This window comes from Pelodiscus sinensis, chromosome 2, assembly GCF_049634645.1.
Source record: "Pelodiscus sinensis isolate JC-2024 chromosome 2, ASM4963464v1, whole genome shotgun sequence".
NCBI lineage: Eukaryota > Metazoa > Chordata > Testudines > Trionychidae > Pelodiscus > Pelodiscus sinensis.
Window position 1 is genome coordinate 136,773,614 of NC_134712.1, and position 20,368 is coordinate 136,793,981.

Below are 20,368 nucleotides of genomic sequence, written 5' to 3' on the forward strand. Positions count from 1 at the left end.
TGGGTGGTCGACAAATGCCTTTGATGTCGACACCCGCGCATCCAGACTACAGCGCTGAGCTGACAAACAGCTGATCAGCTGTTTGTTGGCTCAGCGCGGCAACCATGTAAATTTAAATGAAGCGGCGATTATTTAAATCACCACTTCATTTTCCTATGCCTGGTAGCCTAATCTACATGCCTCTGGCAACAGAGGCATGTAGTCTAGATGTACCCTTAGCGCTCTCACAGTGCAACCGGCTGATTAAAGAAGGAGGAATATTGATGAACCGTGAGATGGAAGAGTGGTAGCTCTGATGCATGAAGTCAAGATTGTAAAAGAACAGGATTAGGAAGCAGGAATTCCTGAGTTTCAGTCCTAGATCCCTCTATATTCTCGACAAGCCACTTTTCTCATTTTTAGTTTTCCCATCTAAAAAATGGGGATGTTGATACTTTCAGTATGTGTCACACTGGGATGTAGTGAGAATGGCTAGTTAATGTTTATAAAGTGCTTTGAAGATTAAGAGCTTGAGTCACTCAAATGGTTGCAGTAATCATCAAGAGGACACCTCTTATATTCATTAGGGCTCCTGAAACTTTGCGCAGATTTACTCTCCCACCCTCAGCTGCTAAGCCAGGGCACATTTAAAGTACTATCAGGGTGCCCATGATGTGCTGCTGCTGGGAGCAATTGAACTTTGGCCCTGACCACTTTCTGATTGGCCCCAACTATATTGTGAACTACTCATAGAGTTGCAGAGTTAATAAGAGGAAATGTTGCTTTTTGTGGGCAGGTAATTAATTCCTCAGTGTCTCTATTTATCTTGGTTTTGTTTTGTTTTGTTTTGCAGGAACAGCATAGCTGCCTCTGCAGTTTGTGTTTTCAACCTGAGTGCGATAACTCAGGCCTTCAGTGGACCATTCAAATTTCAGGAGAACTCCCGCTCTGCCTGGCTGCCTTACCCCAATCCCAACCCTAATTTCCAGGTACGTAGGGCGCTAGTCCTCAACAAACTTCTTTAAAGCACAGTTTAAAGGTATCAGATTACAGACTGAGAGACAAGTCGTTGGAGTTATTGTATCTGGAACTACCGTAAATTAGCGTATATAACCCGCCGTTTTTCCTGAATGAGTAAAAAAAATTTTAGATAACCTGCGGACATATATAACCCGCAGGTTATATACACTACTTTAAGATAATTGCACGTACCTGCTGCCAGCGGGGGTAATGTAGAGCGCAGCGTAGGCGAGCTGGCCGGCCTGCAGGAGGGGAGCCACACTCACACCCAGGCTCTGTGCAACCGCAGCCAGGCGCAACCCACCCTCCTCCGGGCAGGGGGAATGGAGACCGCAGCACAGATGAGTAAAAATAAACTTGTATACCCTGCAGACATGTATACACCATAGGGAGGGAGTGGGGTTTGTAAATACATGTATAACCCATGGATTATATACGCCAAAAGACGGTAGTCCAGCTAACTGGCAAACAAATCTGTTCAGATAGATATCAGTGAAATGAGCTGCACTTTACAGAGATTGGTTCACATTATGGAACAGTGGCATTGATAATTGGCAATATATGTCCTTCTGTTTCCTTATATCCAAATTCGCCAAAGGAAGAAAAGACAATTTAAGGACAATATTGAGTAAAATCTGTTGAGCTTTTAACACAGTATTTACTGGGACACAGTATATCTCGGATAATTTATATTCCCCACAATTTGATTTTGTGAAATACGGAGGGAATGAAAATTACTCAGAGAAATAGGCAAAAAAAGGGATTAAGGCATTTTTGTATAAATATTTTTACTCTTAAATTTGAAAGAGAAGGATGAGCCCCTCCCCTGCTTAGAAATCTCTTGAGCATGTGGCCTTTGAAGACAAATCCTCCACTCCCCAGGTTCACAAAAAGTGTCTTTTCAGTTTTTAACAATAGCCAGAACATCACATGAAATTTCATGCAAAATATTTGAGTTTTTAAAAAGTTTATTGTGTTTCACAGGAGTTTTTCATGAAAATAAGCACATGTTGACTCGCCACCCCCAAAACACTGTGCACACACAGAGTTTTGATTCAGGGGAGACAGGAATGTGGTGTTATTACTGCAGTAAAAAGCCATGATTCTGCCATTGCATTTAATGCATTTCCATGAAGTTACTATTATCTTCAGTTAGGCTCTGTGTGGGTATAGGGGTCCATCCACCCAAACCAGATTGTAAGCTCAGTGCCCAAGCTTGCATTGTGTTCTACCAGTGGTTCTTGATACATGAAAAACTAAAGTTCCATCTGTCTCATCAAACTTTATGTATACCGTAGAGAGAGATTACAAAATCAAGTATACTCTGGCTGCCACCTATGCACGGCTGACTTTATATTCCATTTATGCAGGTTCATAGATTAGGTTTGGAAGAGACCTGAAGAGGTCATTCAGTCTAGACTGCAAACTTCTTTCGGAATAAGCTTTTGTGGAAGAGATCTTCCGGAAAAGCTTATTTAGAAAGAGAGCGTCCAGACGCAAAAAGCGCAACAAAATAGTGATGTGCTATTTCAAAAGATAGTGTCCACACTGATTGGACGCTATCTCACACTTAACGCCACCTGGAACCAGTTCAGGAAGGGCATTAGGTCAGCACTTGCTTCCGGGTGCTGTTGCCTAAAGCTAGCTGAGATGCATGCATAGCTTCCCCAATTATCACCTCTAATACCATTAACTCACAGACATCTCCCCTTCCCCACCTCTAATATCATTAACTCACAGGCATTTACCTTCCTTTCCCCCCTCCCCTGTATTCCCCCTCTGTTCTGAAATGTGATTTGTCCTTTTCATATGTGTTCATTTTTTTAAATTGTATCCTTTGGTATATATGGTTGTGACTATTTTCTTCCACTATTTGATCTGAGGAAGTGGGTCTGGCCCACGAAAGCTCATCATCTAATAAACCATCTTGTTAGTCTTTAAAGTGCTACATAGTCCTGTACTTTGTTTCAGCTACACCAAACTAACACGGCTACATTTCTATCACTAAACTGAAAGAGATACTTTTCCGTGGTCCTGCAGGCTGTGGTCGACCACCGCGGACAGTTAGTGACATTTTTGTCAGCTAGTCGGCAAGGGCGCACAACGCCCGTGTCTTCCACAACTCAAGCCTGTACCAGAAGCTGGAGGCTAGCACTTTCTTCCCTGAGCACAACTTCCAAGTTGGGGATGTGGAGATACGACTGTACATCATGAGGGATGCAGCTTACTCCCTCATGCTGTGGCTGATGAAGCCATACACTGGTCACCTGCACCCAAGCAGGAACAGTTTCAATGCCTGTCTGGACAGGGCCCACATCCAGGTGGAATGCGCCTTTAGGCACATGAAGGCGTGGTTCAGGTGCCTCCTGACCTGCCTCGATATGGGGGAGCACAACATCCCCCAGGTAGTGTCAGCCTGTTGTGTTCCCCACAACATTGTGGAGCGGAAGGGGGAGGCCTTTCTTCCAGGGTGGGGGGCAGAGGCGGGCTGGGAGGGATGGGCCTTCGAGCAGCTGTGCACAGCTGCCATCCACTAGGCCCATCAGGTGGGGGTGCTCATTCAGGAGGTCCTGAGGGAGTCTTTCTCTGAAGGTCTCAAGTAACTCTCCCCAGGGCCACCCTACTAGGGGCTACTGCCTTGCCCCTTTCTACCTTTCCCACAACAACCCTTCTCTTCCCCCTAATAATACTTCTTCCCTGCAGCCAAAATAAAAAAAACTGTTTAGTTTTGAAAAAAAATAACTGTTTGCTTTTTTATTTGGGATAAAAGTAACTGGGAGGGAGGGAGGGAGGCTGAGAACCTCGATATGAGGAGAGAAGAGAGAGGCTGAGAACCTGGGTATGGGGAGGGGGAGTGAGAACATTTAAGCGGGGGAGAGAGTCTCAGAGCTAGGGCTGAGACTGGCGCATGGTTCAGATGGTACTTCCACCTTATATCTGGGGACCTCAGAAACCTCAGCGGTGAGGGGGTCCTGGGAGAACAGGGGAATAGGCAGGAGGGAGGGCTGGAGCGGGGTCAGGCATGGCAGGAAGAGCTGGGTCAGGCATGGCTGTGGTGGGGGAACAGGGATAGGAGGCATGTACACCATCATCCCCGGATAGTAGCACAGATGTTGCAGCCTTGCTGCAGCAGCTTGGTCCACATCTGGGCCCACCATTATGCGTCGTCCTGGGCGTTCTGGTCCAGAGTCTGCTGTATGTCTCTGAGGACGGACAAGTGCTCTCTCATTAGGTTCTTGTGGACCCTCTGACACCTGCGGCTCCCCGAGCATCAAGCGACTGTCTCAGAAGCTGGTGATTGCCCCACAGTCACGGCCAGTCTGGCTGGGGAGAATAAAGAGAGGTGGTCAGTAATCCCTGGAGATATTGTCTCTGAGGCCTTGCCCTCATCAGTGAGCTGAGAGCAACAGTTCTCAGGTCAGAAGGAGGTGATGTCCCAGGACCAAGGCCATGTGTGGCCTGGATAGTGGGCCCTGCCCCACAGGGGCCCAGAGGTCCCCACGGGGAACATGCTTTCTGCCCCCCTGTCCCATGGACAAGCAGGCAAGGGAGGTGTCCAGCTGCAATGGAATCCCATAGCTGGGATTCCCATGGCTGGGAGAGGGGTTAGGGTCTCTATCAGGGCCGCACACATACCTGGACTTGGCAGCGCTGTCCCCACTGTCCTCCTCATTTTTTGAGGAGTACAGGATCTTTCAAAATGGGGCATTTCTGTCGAAAATGTCTGATATAAACTGCCGATTGTTTTCAAAAAGCCCCGTTTTGAAAAAAAGGGGCGGCAGCCATTATGCAAATTTAGCACAGGATATTTAAATCCCCGCTTCATTTGCGCTTTCAATACATCTAATTTACATCCCTCTGCCGACAGAGGAGCATAGATTAGACATAGCCATACTTATAGAATTTCTTCTTGTTACCCTTTATGTCTATAACTAGATTCAGCTCATTTTGTGCCTTTGCCTTTCTTATCTTGCCCCTGCATACCTGTGTTGTCATGTAAGATCTCCTGGTTAAGAAAGTATGGTAAGTGGTCTCTTACCATACTTTCTGACTTTCCTACACAGATGTCCCTTTGAAAAGCTGCCAGTTCTCTTCAGTTGTTTTTTCCTTAGTCTCGCTTCCCATGGGACTTACCTACCAGCTCTCTGAGTTTACTAAAATCTGCCTTCCTGAAATCCATTGTCTCTATTTTGCTGTTCTCCCTTCTGCCATTTCTTGGAATCATGAACTCTATGATTCACCCAAGCTGCCTTCCACTTTCAAATTTTCAACTAGTTCCTCCCTATTGGTTAAAATCAAATCTAGAACAGCTTCCCCACAATAGCTTTCTCAACCTTCTGAAATAAAAAATCGTCTCCAATACATTCCAAGAACTTACTGGATAGTCTGTACCCTGCTCTTTTAGTTTCCCAACATATGTCTAGATAGTTGAAGTCCCCCATCACCACCAAATCCTGCGCTTTAGATTATTTTGTTAGTTGTTTAAAAAAAGCTTCTTCCACCTCTTCTGCCTGAGTAGGTAGTCTGTAGGGGTGTGTCTAGACTACATGCCTCCGTCGATGGAGGCATGTAGATTAGACAGATTGGCAGAGGGAAATGAAGCCGCGATTAAAATAATCGCGGCTTCATTTAAATTTAAATGGCTGCCCCGCTCTGCCGATCAGCTGTTTGTCGGCAGATCGGGGCAGTCTGGACGTGCCGCGTCGACAAAGAAGCCTTTCTTGATCTGCACAGGTAAACCTGGTTTCACGAGGCATACCTGTGCCGATCAAGAAAGGCTTCTTTGTCGACGCGGCGCGTCCAGACTGCCCCGATCTGCCGACAAACAGCTGATCGGCAGAGCGGGGCAGCCATTTAAATTTAAATGAAGCCGCGATTATTTTAATCACGGCTTCATTTCCCTCTGCCGATCTGTCTAATCTACATGCCTCCGTCAACGGAGGCATGTAGTTTAGATGTACCCTAGAAGACCTGTATCATGACACCTTGTTTATTACCCCTTTAATCTAACCCAGAGACTCTCAACAAGTCTGTCTACTATGTCCATCTCCACCTCTGTCCAAGTGTATTCATTTTTAATATATAAGGCAACACCTCCTCCCTTTTTCCCCCTGCCTATCCTTCCTGAGCAAGCCATACCCTTCTATACCAATATTCCATTTGTGTGTATTATCTCACCAAAGCTGTGTCTAGACTACATGGCTCCATCGACGGAGCCATGTAGATGAGGGTTGTAGGCAAAGGGAAATGAAGCGGCGATTTAAATAATCGCTGCTTCATTTAAATTTACATGGCTGCCGCGCTGAGCCGACAAACAGCTGATCAGCTGTTTGTCGGCTCAGCACGCTAGTCTGGATGCTCCCCTGCCGACATCAAAGCCCTTTGTCGGCAGCCCCGTTATTCCTCGTGGGATGAGGTTTACCGGGGCTGCCGACAAAGGGCTTTGATGTCAGCAGGGGAGCGTCCAGACTAGCGCGCGGAGCCGACAAACAGCTGATCAGCTGTTTGTCGGCTCAGCGCGGCAGCCATGTAAATTTAAATGAAGCGGCGATTATTTAAATCGCCACTTCATTTCCCTTTGCCCAATAAACAAATCTACATGGCTCCATCGACGGAGCCATGTAGTGTAGACGTACCCCTAGTGTCTGTGGTACCAACTATGTCATAGTTCTGTTTGTTTATTAGCACTTCAAGGTCTTCTTGCTTATTCCCCATACTTCTTGCATTTGTATACAGGCATATAAGATACTGATTTGATTTGGTCCCCCAGTGTTCCCTTGCCCCTCCTTTAACTCTGCTATTATAGCCCATGCTACCTCCCATTTCTGGCCCATCTCCCAGGTCTCCATGTTTTTCACTTACCTGTGGGCTTTGGTCATCTGCCCTTGTAGAACCGAGTTTAAAGCCTTTCTCACGAGGTTAGCTAGTCTGTGTCCAAATACTCTCTTCCTCTTCCTTGAAAGGTGAACCCCATCCCTGCTTAGCAGTCCATGGGATAGCATCCTGTGGTCAAGGAAGCCAACGCCCTCCTGGTGACACCATCTTCGCAGCCAGGCATTCACTGCCAGGGTGCTCCTGTCTCTGCCTGAGCCCCTACCTTTGACAGGAAGGCCTGTGTTCCATACCCCTTCACCCATTCTTCCAGATCCATGTATCAGCCACTGTGAGCCTACTCAGCCCTATTCTGCTATACCTGCACTTGCAGTCAGGTAATTAAGGGCAATTAAAATTGGAAGGAATGGCTTATTAGTTGTCTGACCAGGGAGGAGAAGAGACCTATCTTTTGCTTCCTGTGGAGAGGACCAGCCCAGAACTTCTGGAAAGACTGCTGGTTTCCATAACCCCTCTGGTAGAAGCAGGGCCATTCCTAACCAATTAGCGGCCCTGGGCAACCGCTCGGCTCGCCCGTAGGTTTGCCTGATGGTTTCAAAAAAAATACCGGACAACAATTTGTCAAGCAAAACAAAAAAAAGGATCGGGGAGTAACCAGGGAAACCTGGGGGGAGGATTTGGGAGGTGGGGCTGAAATGTAGTCATGGCCCGCCCCTAAGACCAGCTCTGATGGCGGCCCCGGGCAACCGCCTGGCTCGCCCACCCCTAAGACCAGCTCTGAGTAGAAGGTAGGGCTGGCACAAGGCTAATGAGTTTCTTTTCTTCCTGGGACTATTTCTTTGATGTATTATAAAGATTATTGTGCTGGCTTGGCAAGGTCAGAAGGACCTAACAATATGATTTCAGGGACTCTCTACTCATGGTGCACGGGCAGCTGCTTCAGTAAACTCAGTAGACTTTTGCATGCTACTCGAGTCTGCACTGTAGTTGTCTTGGACCCTCGAGAGCACGAACACAATGAGTTATTAAGCAATTTGGCAATTTCAGTGAATCTTGAGAAATAATCAGGCTACATTGACCAGATATAAAAGATCAATACCAGCTGTCTGCCATGGCCTTTGTTGTAGAGCAGATGGTAGTACGGCTTCCAGCAGATTGGTTCTCATGTGAGCACAAATATCACATTTCTCAACACTCTGTTGTAGTTGTTTGCTCAGAGCAGGCTGCCAGACTAGCTCTCTCTATGTATTTTGTAATACCTTGGGGGTCTCTCATGCAGTCTGTCGAGGATTTCCTGTTACATTGATGTAGGGATAACTAGTTGGTTGCGGGTCACATTTATTGGAAACCATCCAATGTGATATCACAGAGCTTTCTTACTATATGTTTTGTCCAGCTTTCTTTGCAGTGAGTCATCACTTGATTCAGTAATTCATCTGCCTTTTCCTTCTTTTTCAGTACTTGGAGGCATTTGTGATCAGTTTTCACATGAAGTTTTATGCTCGCTAGAAAGTCTCTGAAATATTCATATGGCTATGTATAGTGGCTAGGACATCTTTTCTAATGTGTGCATTGTGCTACCCTATATTGGTATGTGCTGCTAGGTGTCACAGACAAGATGATTGTTCCTGAAGGAAGACTGCACCATCAGATGACAATGTCCTGGTTTTGCTTGGCTTATATAGGATAAAAATATGTCAAGTGGTAGTCTACTAAAACAAGACCTTGATAAACTAATATGAAAAAGTTAAACTGCTTAATCTGTTTAATAATTGAATATCGCCTTTCTTACTGGTTACGTTAAACCATTCTCCCTAGCTGCAGCATGAGCAAAATGACTCGGGCGTAATTATATAATTAACAGAGAGCCATGGAAAGGTTTGCATTGAGCCAGGTGGGCCACGGACCAAAAAGTTTGAGCACCACTGTTAGGGAGATGGGAGAGCGCTGTGTTGTGGGGGGATGGGTGGTTGGGGCTAATGGCAGTATAACAGGGCCGGGAGAACAATGTGTTCCACTCAGGAGTGGCCTGGGCCTGGCCCCGCTAGCTAGATACCCCGCCCCCACTCACCTAGCGCTGACCTCACCAAGCAGATAGAGCAGCAGCAGGCAAAGGGAGCCACGGGAATGGGTGGCTATGGCGGTCGCGCTGCCCGCCATGATCCCAGAAGGTAATTTCTGTAAAACCTTTATTACTGTATACATTTTTAGTATGTTATAACGAAATGATTTTACCAATCACTGTTTCCACTCAATTTTTTCATTAACTTCTCTTATGCACAGTTATTGCATGACTATTTTGAACTCCTTTATATTTAAAAAAAATTGTTATCCACATTTACAAAAAAAGCATACATCCCCCACAGAAATTCCGGCGTACGGGCCTGTTATTTCATAGGTTTCCTATGGTGATTATTGTGATTAATTCTGGGGTTTCATGCTCATCTCCTATTGCTCCAAATGGGCGAGCTCAGTGTCTTTTAGGTCATTGTCTTGAAAGACAGCTGTTGCCGTAGATTGAGACCAGCAGCCTGCTGCGTAATGGGCCCCTTTTAGACATTTCTTGCATGTGGAACATTTCAGTGTTGGATTAGATTGTGCAGAGTTGCTATGAAATCATTCACTGACTCACCCTTCTCTTGCTTACGTAAGTGAAATTGTGCTTTCTCACAAATCATATGGTGCTGTAACATGAAATGCTTCTCCAGTACTACTTTAATTATACTGGGCTGTTTTATGTGAGCAGCTGTGAGGCTTCTGGGAAGGATAATATTGTCTGCTGCAAGTCGCACTGTACAGAGCAGGGTATTGTTTCTCCTCTGATTGCTGGCATGAGCCAGATGGAACCTCTGGAATCTGCTTACACAGAGTGGCTATCCCTCACAGTGTAGGAAATTAAATTCTGTTGGGGGCTGAGGGGTTGGGAAAAGTCTCAGTCAGATGTACTCATCTCTGCTGTTTTACCAGGTCCTCCTGTATGGAGTAAGGTGGGGTAACTTTTCAGGAAGCAAGCTGATGTTGCTGTGGACCTAGCCTTAGTTTCAGTGTCTCTTGCTTTCCTTACCCCACTGTTTGTGGGAGCCTGAACTCATCATAGCAGTTCTCTCCGGATTTTCTGTATTTTCTGACCTTTTCTGTGCTCGTTGAACTGCTAGCTCTGTGCACTGTTCTGGCTGGGCTAGAAAGATTGCTTGTTTGCCTTCCTGCCCGCCCCTTCCCTCTCCCTTTCTCCTTTTTTCAGGGATGTTCTCTGATCTGTTGACTCTCTATTCATTTTCACTCTGATACAATGTAGAAGAGACTACAGAGACCCAGCACACTGTGGTTGGGATGAATGCAAGACTGGCTGTGCTACCTGCTTACACAGACTCTTACCATCTAGCTCTATGCCCCCCACGGGTCACTCTAAATAGTGCACTCAGTATTAGCTATGACCATGTTTATGCTCACCCCAAAGCATGATGTGCTTGGGAAAGCTGATGTGTCTGGAAAGGCAGAAGTATAAGGGTTCAGCTTTGACCTGTTGATATTCTCATGTCTATGAAAGAGGAACAAGGAATTCAAGTGTGAGACTACTATTAGCATTTAGGCCAAGTGAAACCATGCTGCATTACTCTTGTGTCCACTTCCCCTGTGCCAGAACAATGGGAAGAGGGAGTATTGTTTGATGGTAAAGGGTAAGAAGGTTTTGACCAATCCCTGATCAGAAAAATGGTGACTGTTTCTGTGAAAGAAGATACACAGATCCTAACAGTCTTCAGACCATTTGGACGGCAAAACCAGACTTGCCATTGAAAAGTATAGGGGATGTCCCCCTAAAGTGCTCATGAATTTAATGCATCTTTAACAAAGGCTACTTATGTGTCATTGCAGTAAGGAATAAAAATAGTTTGTGGAGCAGTGTGCCTCTTCATTCACAGTTGTTAGCTGTAGTATAACTATAATGCTGTGCATCCCTTGAAAATGGCTGACAATTTTGATTCTGTATCATGAAACTTATGAGTCCAAAGGTGAGTCAATATTTGAAACTTTCTGAAAAAGAAAAAAATATATAGTCCTGTTTTTCTGCCCAGAAAGTTCTGCAGATCCTAACAATATGATTTGATTAGCAGCATGGCTCTATAATATTGGTAGTTACAAAGTTAGCTTGTTTTTACTGAGGTACTCCTCAGTGCAAAGTCTTTCTCCTAAAGTTGAGGTTTGTATGTCTGACTTGTAGAACTAAATGTAGAATTTAGTGAAGTTGTTGAAAGAAATTATGGCTTTTTTAGAAGCAAAAGATCTTTATATCCATGAAGTAGAATCTCCAGTAGGGGATTTCTGGGTGGTTTTCACTTCCTTTCTGGTGCCTGCATGATTCAGATGAAGCAGAACAGGACAGAGAATATTGATTAGAGCCCTTTTTATAATAATATGTTTGACTGTAAGACTCAAAAGTCTGGGCACTGGTTAGGTTTTGAGAGAACTCAGATATGAAATTGCAGAGCTGTTAACACTGCTTAAATCAAATAGATAGATACCTAATTTCTATCTATCATAGAACTGGAAAAGATATAGAGTAGGGATGTGAACATGAAAGCATGTGCATGGTTAATCGATGAGCCTGGGCTCATTGGTTAACATGCACAGTTACACACAGCCTCTCCTCACCGCCCTTACCCCCCCCCCCCCACGCTATTGCCTCAGTATGAGAGGGTACCAGGTGGGAGCCAGCTCCCCGTGCATGCCAGCTCCCATGGAGCCACCGGCGCCCTCCCACACTGCTGCTTCTTGGCAGGCGCAAGCACCAGCTTTCTGCTGCTGCCTCACCCCCGGCCCTACCCCGCCGCCACTGCTGCCTCTGATACAGAGGTGGCTCCATGGGAACCAGTACACGTGGGGAGCCGTCTTCCCCTCCTCCCATATGTAAATGACTAGCGGCTGAAATTTTTAGCAGTTACACATTTACCTAAATAAACACATTTTAACATCCCGAATATAGAGAAGGGTATAAAGCAGCTTCTACATAAGGAGAAACTAAAAAGACTGTAACTGATAAGCTTGGAAAAGAGACAACTAAAAGGAAGCTATGATAGATGTCTATAAAATCATGAATAGTGTGGATAAAATGAATAAGGAAGTGTTATTTATCCCTTCACATAATACAGCAGTCAGGGCTTTCCCATTTAACTTAATAGGCAGCAGGTTTGCAGCAAACAACACAACATACAGTCAACTTGTGGAGTTTATAGTCAGAAGATTTTTGTGAAGTCCAAAAGTATAACTGGGTTAAAAAAGAATTAGATAAGTTCACAAAGGATGGGTCCATCAAAGACTATTAGCAAACATTGTCAGGATTTTTTTTTTAATATTATCAGGGATGCAAACCTATGCTCTGAATGTCCCCAGGCCTATAACTGCTGGATATTGGGAATGGATGACAGGAGATGGAAATAATTATTCTTCATAACTCATCTTTTTCTGAAGTTATGATACAACTTCATGTAACATTGCAGCTTCATTTTCTTGTGAACAGACTGATCCTTCTCAATACAAATAAAGAGGACATACTGATCTGGAGACTCATCCTTTTCGGAGTGCCTCCTGTAAATGGATACTCACTTATTGTGGAATGAAGTCCTCTGCCCCCCCCCAAAAACCCCCTCCCCCACATAAGTAATGGTTAATTTTGGAACTCATCACCGGGGTTCTTAGATTTCTTATGAGTTTTAGATGTATTTACAATATTTATTTATTTATTTATTTATTTATTTATTTATTTACAGTGTGGTACAATGGACCAGGGACAGTACATGAATCTGACTGAGAGGAATCTTCAGGATGCCCAAAAATTTATTCTAATGCATGAGGTGGTTCAGCCAGTTATTCCAATTCCTTACTTCATGGAGGACAACAGTCGATTTTCCCATGTGGCAGTGGATGTGGTGCAGGGCAAGGACATGCTTTTCCATATCATCTATCTGGCCACAGGTATGGCATAATGGTGCTGAGAAAACCATGGAAAATCTGAGATTCTTTTGAATGATCTGTGTGTCAGGGTCGGAATGTCGAAACCATCCTGGAGAATCGAGTTTGTCATTTGACATAATTAACTGTGTCCTTCCTCTGTTCGAAGTAGATAAGCTAAGCACTATGCATTCTGCAGGGTGTCTGGCTCTTTTGTACAAAATGTGCAACATCAAGGCTCTGTGTCCTCTGCATGAAAATGGGGCTAATTTTTCAAATGGAGGAGAGACTCCAGCAGTGGTGTCTTGCTGAGTTTCTTTTCCTCTTTCTTGGTTTTTGAAACATAGACTATGATCTCACCCTGAGTTTATAAAGTCTTTTGGGATTATGGTGTTTGTGAAGATTGATTAATTGATTAAACTTATTTAGAATATCAGTACAAAAAAAAAAGATGCTATGTACTTTAGTACTTTAGGTAGCACCATTTGCAGGGCCCAGGATAACCCCTCTTCCAATTCAGGCCTCACCCTATCCCACTTCTTCCTGCCCTATTCCACCCCAACTCCATCCCTTCCCCCAGTCTCTGTTCTGTTCCACCTCTGCCCCATTGCACCCATTCCCCCAACCTCCCTCCTCTAAGTAATGCAACCCAGGGGATTATAGTGGGACCTGGTGCGGGTAGCAGGAGTTGGGGACTTGTACGCTCACTGTGATAGCAGGAAGTGTAGCCACTCGGCCCCAGCCCATTGCGCTCTTCCAAGTTTGGCTCCCAGTCACATCACTTGGGGGAACGGAGCCAGCTGGGGTCAGGACGCTCTGCTTTCTGTGGCCATGGTGAAGCACAGTGACATGGCTGGGGGCTGATGGAGTGGAACAGGTTGGGGCTGGATCACTCTGCTTCTGCCACTACAGGTGAGTCTGAAGGTGGGCCCAACCCTTTCCGGCCTCCCACCACCCAGTAATTTCCCAGGCTGCCCTAGGCCTCATGCTCTCTCCCCCCTCTTCCCCGCCCAATGTGGCACCTCCTCTGAACCATCCTATGGATAGGACGGCTATGAGAAAGGACTTGCCACATTTTGCATTTAGGTTTTTTTCTATGTAGAAACACTCTTACTTCAAGACTGTATTCCATATTTAGCTCACAACTGCCTTTCCTCCCCCGTCTACTATATGTTTGAGAGAGAAAGTGTGTGTGTGTCTGTTTATGAGTCTGTTTGTTCAAGGACTTCTCCTAAATGGTAAGAGCTAGGACCACCAAATTTTGTGTTCAGCTTTCTCTTATCAAAACTTAAAGCAAGGTCACGGTTTGATTGTCCCAGGACAATGGGATGTGCCTGGAATCTGATTGTGTCTCATAATGTGTAAAAGGAGGGCTCTGATAGTAGCAAGTGTTATACTGCAGAACAGCCACAGGGGGGCAGCAAGAGCATAAGGCCTCGGGAGCAGCTGCTGGCTGGGCAGCACAGCCTCCATTGCCCCAGCTGCCGCAAGGAGTCCCACACCTCCCAACACCCTGACCTGACTCCAGCATTCCCACCCCCTGCCCTGAGCCGCCCCGACCTCCGAACTCCCTACCCTGACTCCTAACCCCCGCCACCATCCAGAGCCCCCTGACTCCTACAAGCCCACACCCTGCCCTAACTCCAGCACTGTCACAGCTCTAGCCCCATGCCCTGAAGGACCTAAGCAGCACTGGGTAAATCTTCTAAGTGAGTAATAAAGCCTGATATAAGGTTTAGCTCTGATGGCACAAACATTCCTGCATACAGGCAGTCCCCGGGTTACGTACAAGATAGGGACTGTAGGTTTGTTCTTAAGTTGAATCTGTATGTAAGTCAGAACTGGCATCCAGATTCAGCCGCTGCTGAAACTGATCAGTTTCAACAGCGGCTGAATCTGGACACCCGTTCCGACTTACATACAGATTCAACTTAAGAACCCCAGGCATCCCCAAGTCAGCGGCTGCTGAAACTGATCAGCAGCTGATTCCAGGAAGCCCGGGGCAGAGCAACTCTGCCTCGGGCTTCCTGTAGTCAGCGCAGGTCAGTTTCAGCAGCCGCTGACTTGGGGACGCCTGGGGCAGAGCAGCTCGGGTGCTGCTGGGTTGGTCCAGTAGCGCCGCCGCTCCTCGGCGCTACTGGACCAACCCAGCAGCACCCCAGCTGCTCTGCCCCAGGCATCCTGATTCAGCCACTGCTGAAACTGATCAGCAGCGGCTGAATCAGGACTCCTGGGGCAGAGCAGCTGGGGTGCTGCCGGGTTGGTCCAGTAGCGCTAAGGAGCGGTGCTGCGGGACCAACCGGCAGCGCCCCACCTGCTCTACCACAGGCCCAGGGCTTTGCTCCACGTCTCCCTGGTCTGCTGGGGGGGGGGGGGGCACTAGCTGCGTCCACCCCCAGCAAACCAGGGAGACGCTGAGCAAAGCAGCGGAGGACCCGGGGCCGGACCCGCGGCGCTTCCAAATCAGCTGGAAGCGCCGCGGGTCCGGCCTGGGTCCTCCGCGGCTTTGCTCAGCGTCTCCCTGGTCTGCAGACCAGGGAGATGCTGAGCAAAGCGGCGGAAGACCCGGGCTGGACCCGCGGCGCTTCCAGATCAGCACCGCGGGTCCGGCCCGGGTCCTCCGCCGCTTTGCTCCGCGTCTCCCTGGTCTGCTGGCTCCCCCAGGAGACCAGAGAGACGGGGAGCAGCTTTTCTCGCCCCGGAGGAGGCGGGTAGTGGGACCAGGCGTCCCGCCGCTCCAGTCCTCCTGGGCGAGAAAATCCCCGTTCGTAACTGCGGATCCGACATAAGTCGGATCCGCGTAACTCGGGGACTGCCTGTATTGTACTGTATGCATGTGAAATGACAGAGCAGTTTGGAATGTTGTGTCAACGCAAATACTGGAGAGGCTAGTGATTCCTTGCCTTGACATTTTCCTGTTATAGGTGTTTTATGTTATAAAACTCATTCTTAGTTTCTTTTCTTCTATTCTAAGTTTGGACTGTCCTGTTTGTATGTTTCAACAAAGAAAACCAATCAAACTTATGAGAAGGACCAGGGAGTCTTTCACCACCTGATTTAGAGCTATACAAACAGTTTTATATAAATGACAACAATACCAGAAACCAGCTGTGATGTTACACCCCCATATTTTTTATAGAAATGCCATATTTTCTCATTTCTAAAGTTTATTAGTATGCATATTGGAGTGACACATTCTGAACTGGAGTGATGGGACTAATTCAGATCCAGAGGACCTGGAAAAACAAACTGCTGAAAAGTTTTCTAACAATGTATAGCATGTGTACCATCCATAGCACAACTTTGTATATTTTAATCAGTCATTTTCTAACTTGGTTAGTTTTTTTCATGTGAAATGTCCTGGATCAATCTAAGTATATTCTTAATAGTTTGACTGCTCATAGGCTCTATCTTTCATTCTCTTGAGAAAGTTAATATTCATTTTTGATACTCTGTGCTTGGGTTTGGATCATCTCATATAAATGGTTAACAGATTTTAAGACCAACATTATCCATCACCTCACCTAATCTGATCTGTCATATAACCCTGGTCATGGAATATCTCACAGTGGGCCATCTCTGGCCCCTTGCTGCCACCCCATGGTTATTATACAATATAACTGCCCCTGCTACCAGAGACCTTCCTTTCCATTTTTTAAGAAACAATTGAATTCCAGGCACATCCCACTGTCCTGGCACAACCAAACCCTCATCTTGCTTACAGGTTATGATAAGAAGTTTCATACAAAATTTGGTGGTCTTAGCTCTTGCCATTTAGCAGCAGTTCTTGAGCAAACGGACTCACAGATGGACAGACAGACAGGCTGACTCACAATTCTAAAATATATAGATAATGTTACTGCAGAATTTTCTAGGTTTGTTCTGTACTATGTGTATGGAACCACAGGGTATATTATAGGAGTGTTCTCCAGATGCAATGGAAAATTGGAAATATTGTAAAGCTACCCCTTGTACCTTCTTAGCTTTCTAGCCTTGATAGTGTCTTTTTAAACAGGCCTCCAAAAAGTATGGTCATTGAATATTCTACCATCTTTATGATGTTGTGTTAGTGTCTCTGATACAGTGCATATTAGAAATAATCATATAATAAAAATAGTACCAAGAGTTTGCATTTTTTTTCAGAAATTAAGATTTAAACCATCAGAAGTTAGTGTCCTTTATTTCCGCTCCTTTCCCAGTGACTATGCCCCCTGTTGTAGGGAAATGTAGCTTTAGGGAGTCTGAATACATTGCATTATTGCAATTTCCGTAACACATTCTTTTGCAGGACTTAAATAAATACTCCATTCTTTTGGATACAAGTACAGGCAGTCCCCGAGTTACGCGGATCCGACATGTCGGATCCGCACTTACGAACAGGGCTTTCTCGCCCCGGAGCTCGCAGGCAGCGGGACTGCCCAGAGCGCAGCGGACCCGCCACCTCGACCTCCGGGGCGAGAAAAGCTGCTCCAGGTGCCCCTGGTCTGCTGGAGACGGTCCCCAGCAGACCAGTGACACCGGGAGCAAAGCCGCAGCGGCAGCGGGGTCCCGCGCCTCCCCGGCTTTGCACCGGGTGCCCCTGGTCTGCTGGGGACTGTCTCCAGCAGACCAGGGACACCTGGAGCAAAGCCGGGGAGGTGGAGGGGTCCCGCGCCTCTGAGGCTTTGCCAGAGCAAAGCTTCAGAGGCACGGCACCCCGCCGCCGCTGCGGCTTTGCTCCCCGTGTCCCTGGTCTGCTGGGGGGAGGGCGCAGCTAGTGCGCCCCCCCCGAGCAGACCAGGCTTTTGTTGTGGACCCTGGGGTAGAGCAGCTGGGGTGCTGCCGGGTTGGTCCTGCAGGACCTACCTGGCAGCCCAGCTGTTCTGTCCCAGGCTCGAGATTCAGCCGCTGTTGAAACTGATCAGTGGCTGATTCCAGGAAGCTGGGGGCAGAGCAATTCTGCCTCCAGCTTCCTGTAGTCAGCCCCTGGTCAGTTTCAGCAGCAGCGGCTGAATCTGGAGCCAGTTCCGACTTACATAGAAATTCAACTTAAGAACAAACCTATAGTCCCTATCTTGTATGTAACCTGGGCTATGTCTAGACTGCAGGCTTCTTTCGAAAGAGGCTCTTTCGAAAGCATCTTTCGAAAGAGCATCTTTCGAAAGATCGCGTCTAGACTGCAGGCGGATCTTTCGAAAGAGAAATCCGCTTTTTCGAAAGAGAGCACCCAGCGAGTCTGGATGCTCTCTTTCGAAGACGGCCTCTTTACATTGAAGAACGCCTTCTTTCGAAAGAGGAACTTTCGAAGGAAGGCGTTCTTCCTCGTGAAACGAGGTTTACCGCCATCGAAAGAAAAGCCGCGTTCTTTCGAAATAATTTCGAAAGAACGCGGCTTGAGTCTGGACGCAGGGGAAGTTTTTTCGGGAAAAGGCTACTTTTCCCGAAAAAACCCCTGAGTCTGGACACGGCCCCAGGGACTGCCTGTAGACTACATTTACTTTGTGACTATACTAATATTCTTAGCAATTTATGATAGCCCCCTCTTAAAATTTGGCTTCACTGAGATTATCCACCTTTAGACTACAGAAATGGAAAGGGTAAATATTGGAATTATAATACATTTGATATTTGGACAGCAAATATTCTCTCCGAAGTGCTATTAAGATAGTATTTCAAAGGATATATACATAGCACTTTTCTTGTGCAATGCATTGTAAAGATATTAAACACTCATTGGTTAAAACATTAACTTTAAACATATAGGGTTATGTCATTCATTGTGCATATGTGATAGAAGTGGGCTAGGATAGAGGGAACTTTTTATGCTTTGGTACAACTGTATGTGGCCCAAACATAATCTGTTCCCCAGCTCTAGAGAACACAAATGTGGGTACAAGATGGCTGGCCAGAACTGGTCAAATTATTCACTTGCAATAATTTTACCTGAAAAGTGCATCCCTTTTTTTCTGCTCACAAATTACCTGAAATTTGTCATTGTTTTCTTTCTGATAATTATCCACAAGCGATTCATGATTTTTTATCAATTTATTATTGATAGCTTGTGCTGCCAAATTTTAGCCTCTTGTTGACTAACTAGTCAGTTTGAATATTTGGCATTTCATTTCAGATATAGTTATTTCTGTACTCTGCCTGGATTGACCTACATTTTATAAACAAAATAAATCAATTTTAGTGCTCAGAAACTATCTACAGCTCTCCATAATTGTACACATAAATTAGCTAAATAATAAAAAGGACCTTACAAATAGTCATGGGCGCCTTTACAGTGTGACTAGTAGGGTTACCACCTATCCAGGTTTTCCCAGGGTCATCCCTTTGGTCCTGGAAAACTTATGAAGTACTAAGGCTAGTTGGCAGTATGTGCTGTTTTATGGGCTCAGGCTCATCCAGAAGTGTGCCAGTTCTTGTAAGCAGAAAAAGCAGCCCTAGTGAATATTGATGCAGTCAGTGCCACAAGGCATACCAGAGTTTCATGAGGCATATCGGAGCGGTCGACAAAGGCTTCCCTTGTCAACCGTGGCGTGTCGAGACTGGCCCGCTGTGCTGGATCAGCTGATTGTCAGTACAGCTCGGTGACCATTTTGATGTAAATGAAACGCGATTATTTAAATCGCTGCTTCATTTTGCTATGTCTAGTAAACTCATCTACATGGCTCTGTCGATGGAGCCATGCAGTGTAGACACACTCTATGGTAGTATCATGATGCTTCTGCTTTCTGCAAATATTCTTCCTAATAAAATCTTGTTCTTCCCAAATGTTCAGGAATAAGTAAATAAAAGTGATGAATGCCAGCCAAATCACCCAACAATATGTGTGAATGATGTTTTGCTGTGTTTGTTCACCTCTAGTGATAATATGCAGTAGATCTTCAAAGGAAATAAAGACCTTGTTATAACAAAATACTTGAATAAAATGCATGTTTGTTTGAACTGCTGTGCCAAAATTTGCCTTGGAAAAGTTATCACATTTTAAAGTGGTATTACTCCAACTATTGTACATGAAGGTTACCTTAAATAATGTAGCCACTGAGGGCATTCTGTGGGAATCATACTTTTGAAAGAGGATCTTTTGAAAGTGAAAGTATTCTGGATGCTTTTTTTTCGGGGAAAAAAACCCTTTTTGAAAAAAATGCGTAAACCTCATTTTTTAAGGAAGAGCGTTTTTTTCAAAAAGGGTTCCCCCCCAAAAAAAAAACCCGAAACCAGACTATTTTCACTTTCAAAAAAATCCTCTTTCGAAAGTGAGATAGGAAAAATCCTCTCTCAAAAATAGAACGTAGTCTAGACATAGCCTAAGAAATTATTTTGAAACAACGTATTTCCAAATAATAATTCCCAAAATAACTATTTCAAAATAAGTTTATTCCCCAAGGAACTCAGGAGCTGTTATTTTGAAATAACCAGCCCCTTATTTTGAAATAACGGGCTTGGTAGTGTGGACGCTCTGCTTGTTATTTCAAAATGTAGACCGGGACTGAGAGAGTATCACCATAGCATGACTGACTTTTGGGGTAGGACAACGTATCTGTCACTGTTGTGGCAGGCTGAGAAAAAGTTATAGCACAAAAGCTTCAGAGGGGTAGCTGAGTTA

At 45.7% G+C, this 20,368-nt stretch overlaps 1 protein-coding gene across 4 annotated transcripts in view; it reads left to right on the forward strand.

The window, feature by feature from the left end:
* Positions 1-20,368, forward strand: part of SEMA5A (semaphorin 5A) — a 549,656-nt gene that overhangs the window by 348,595 nt on the left and 180,693 nt on the right. For all 4 annotated transcript variants that reach the window (XM_075921490.1, XM_075921489.1, XM_006111031.3 and 1 more), the window contains 2 exons: positions 833-968; positions 12,597-12,801. In XM_075921490.1, the coding sequence (XP_075777605.1) occupies positions 833-968; positions 12,597-12,801 (341 nt within the window). The remainder of the gene's footprint in view (positions 1-832; positions 969-12,596; positions 12,802-20,368) is intronic.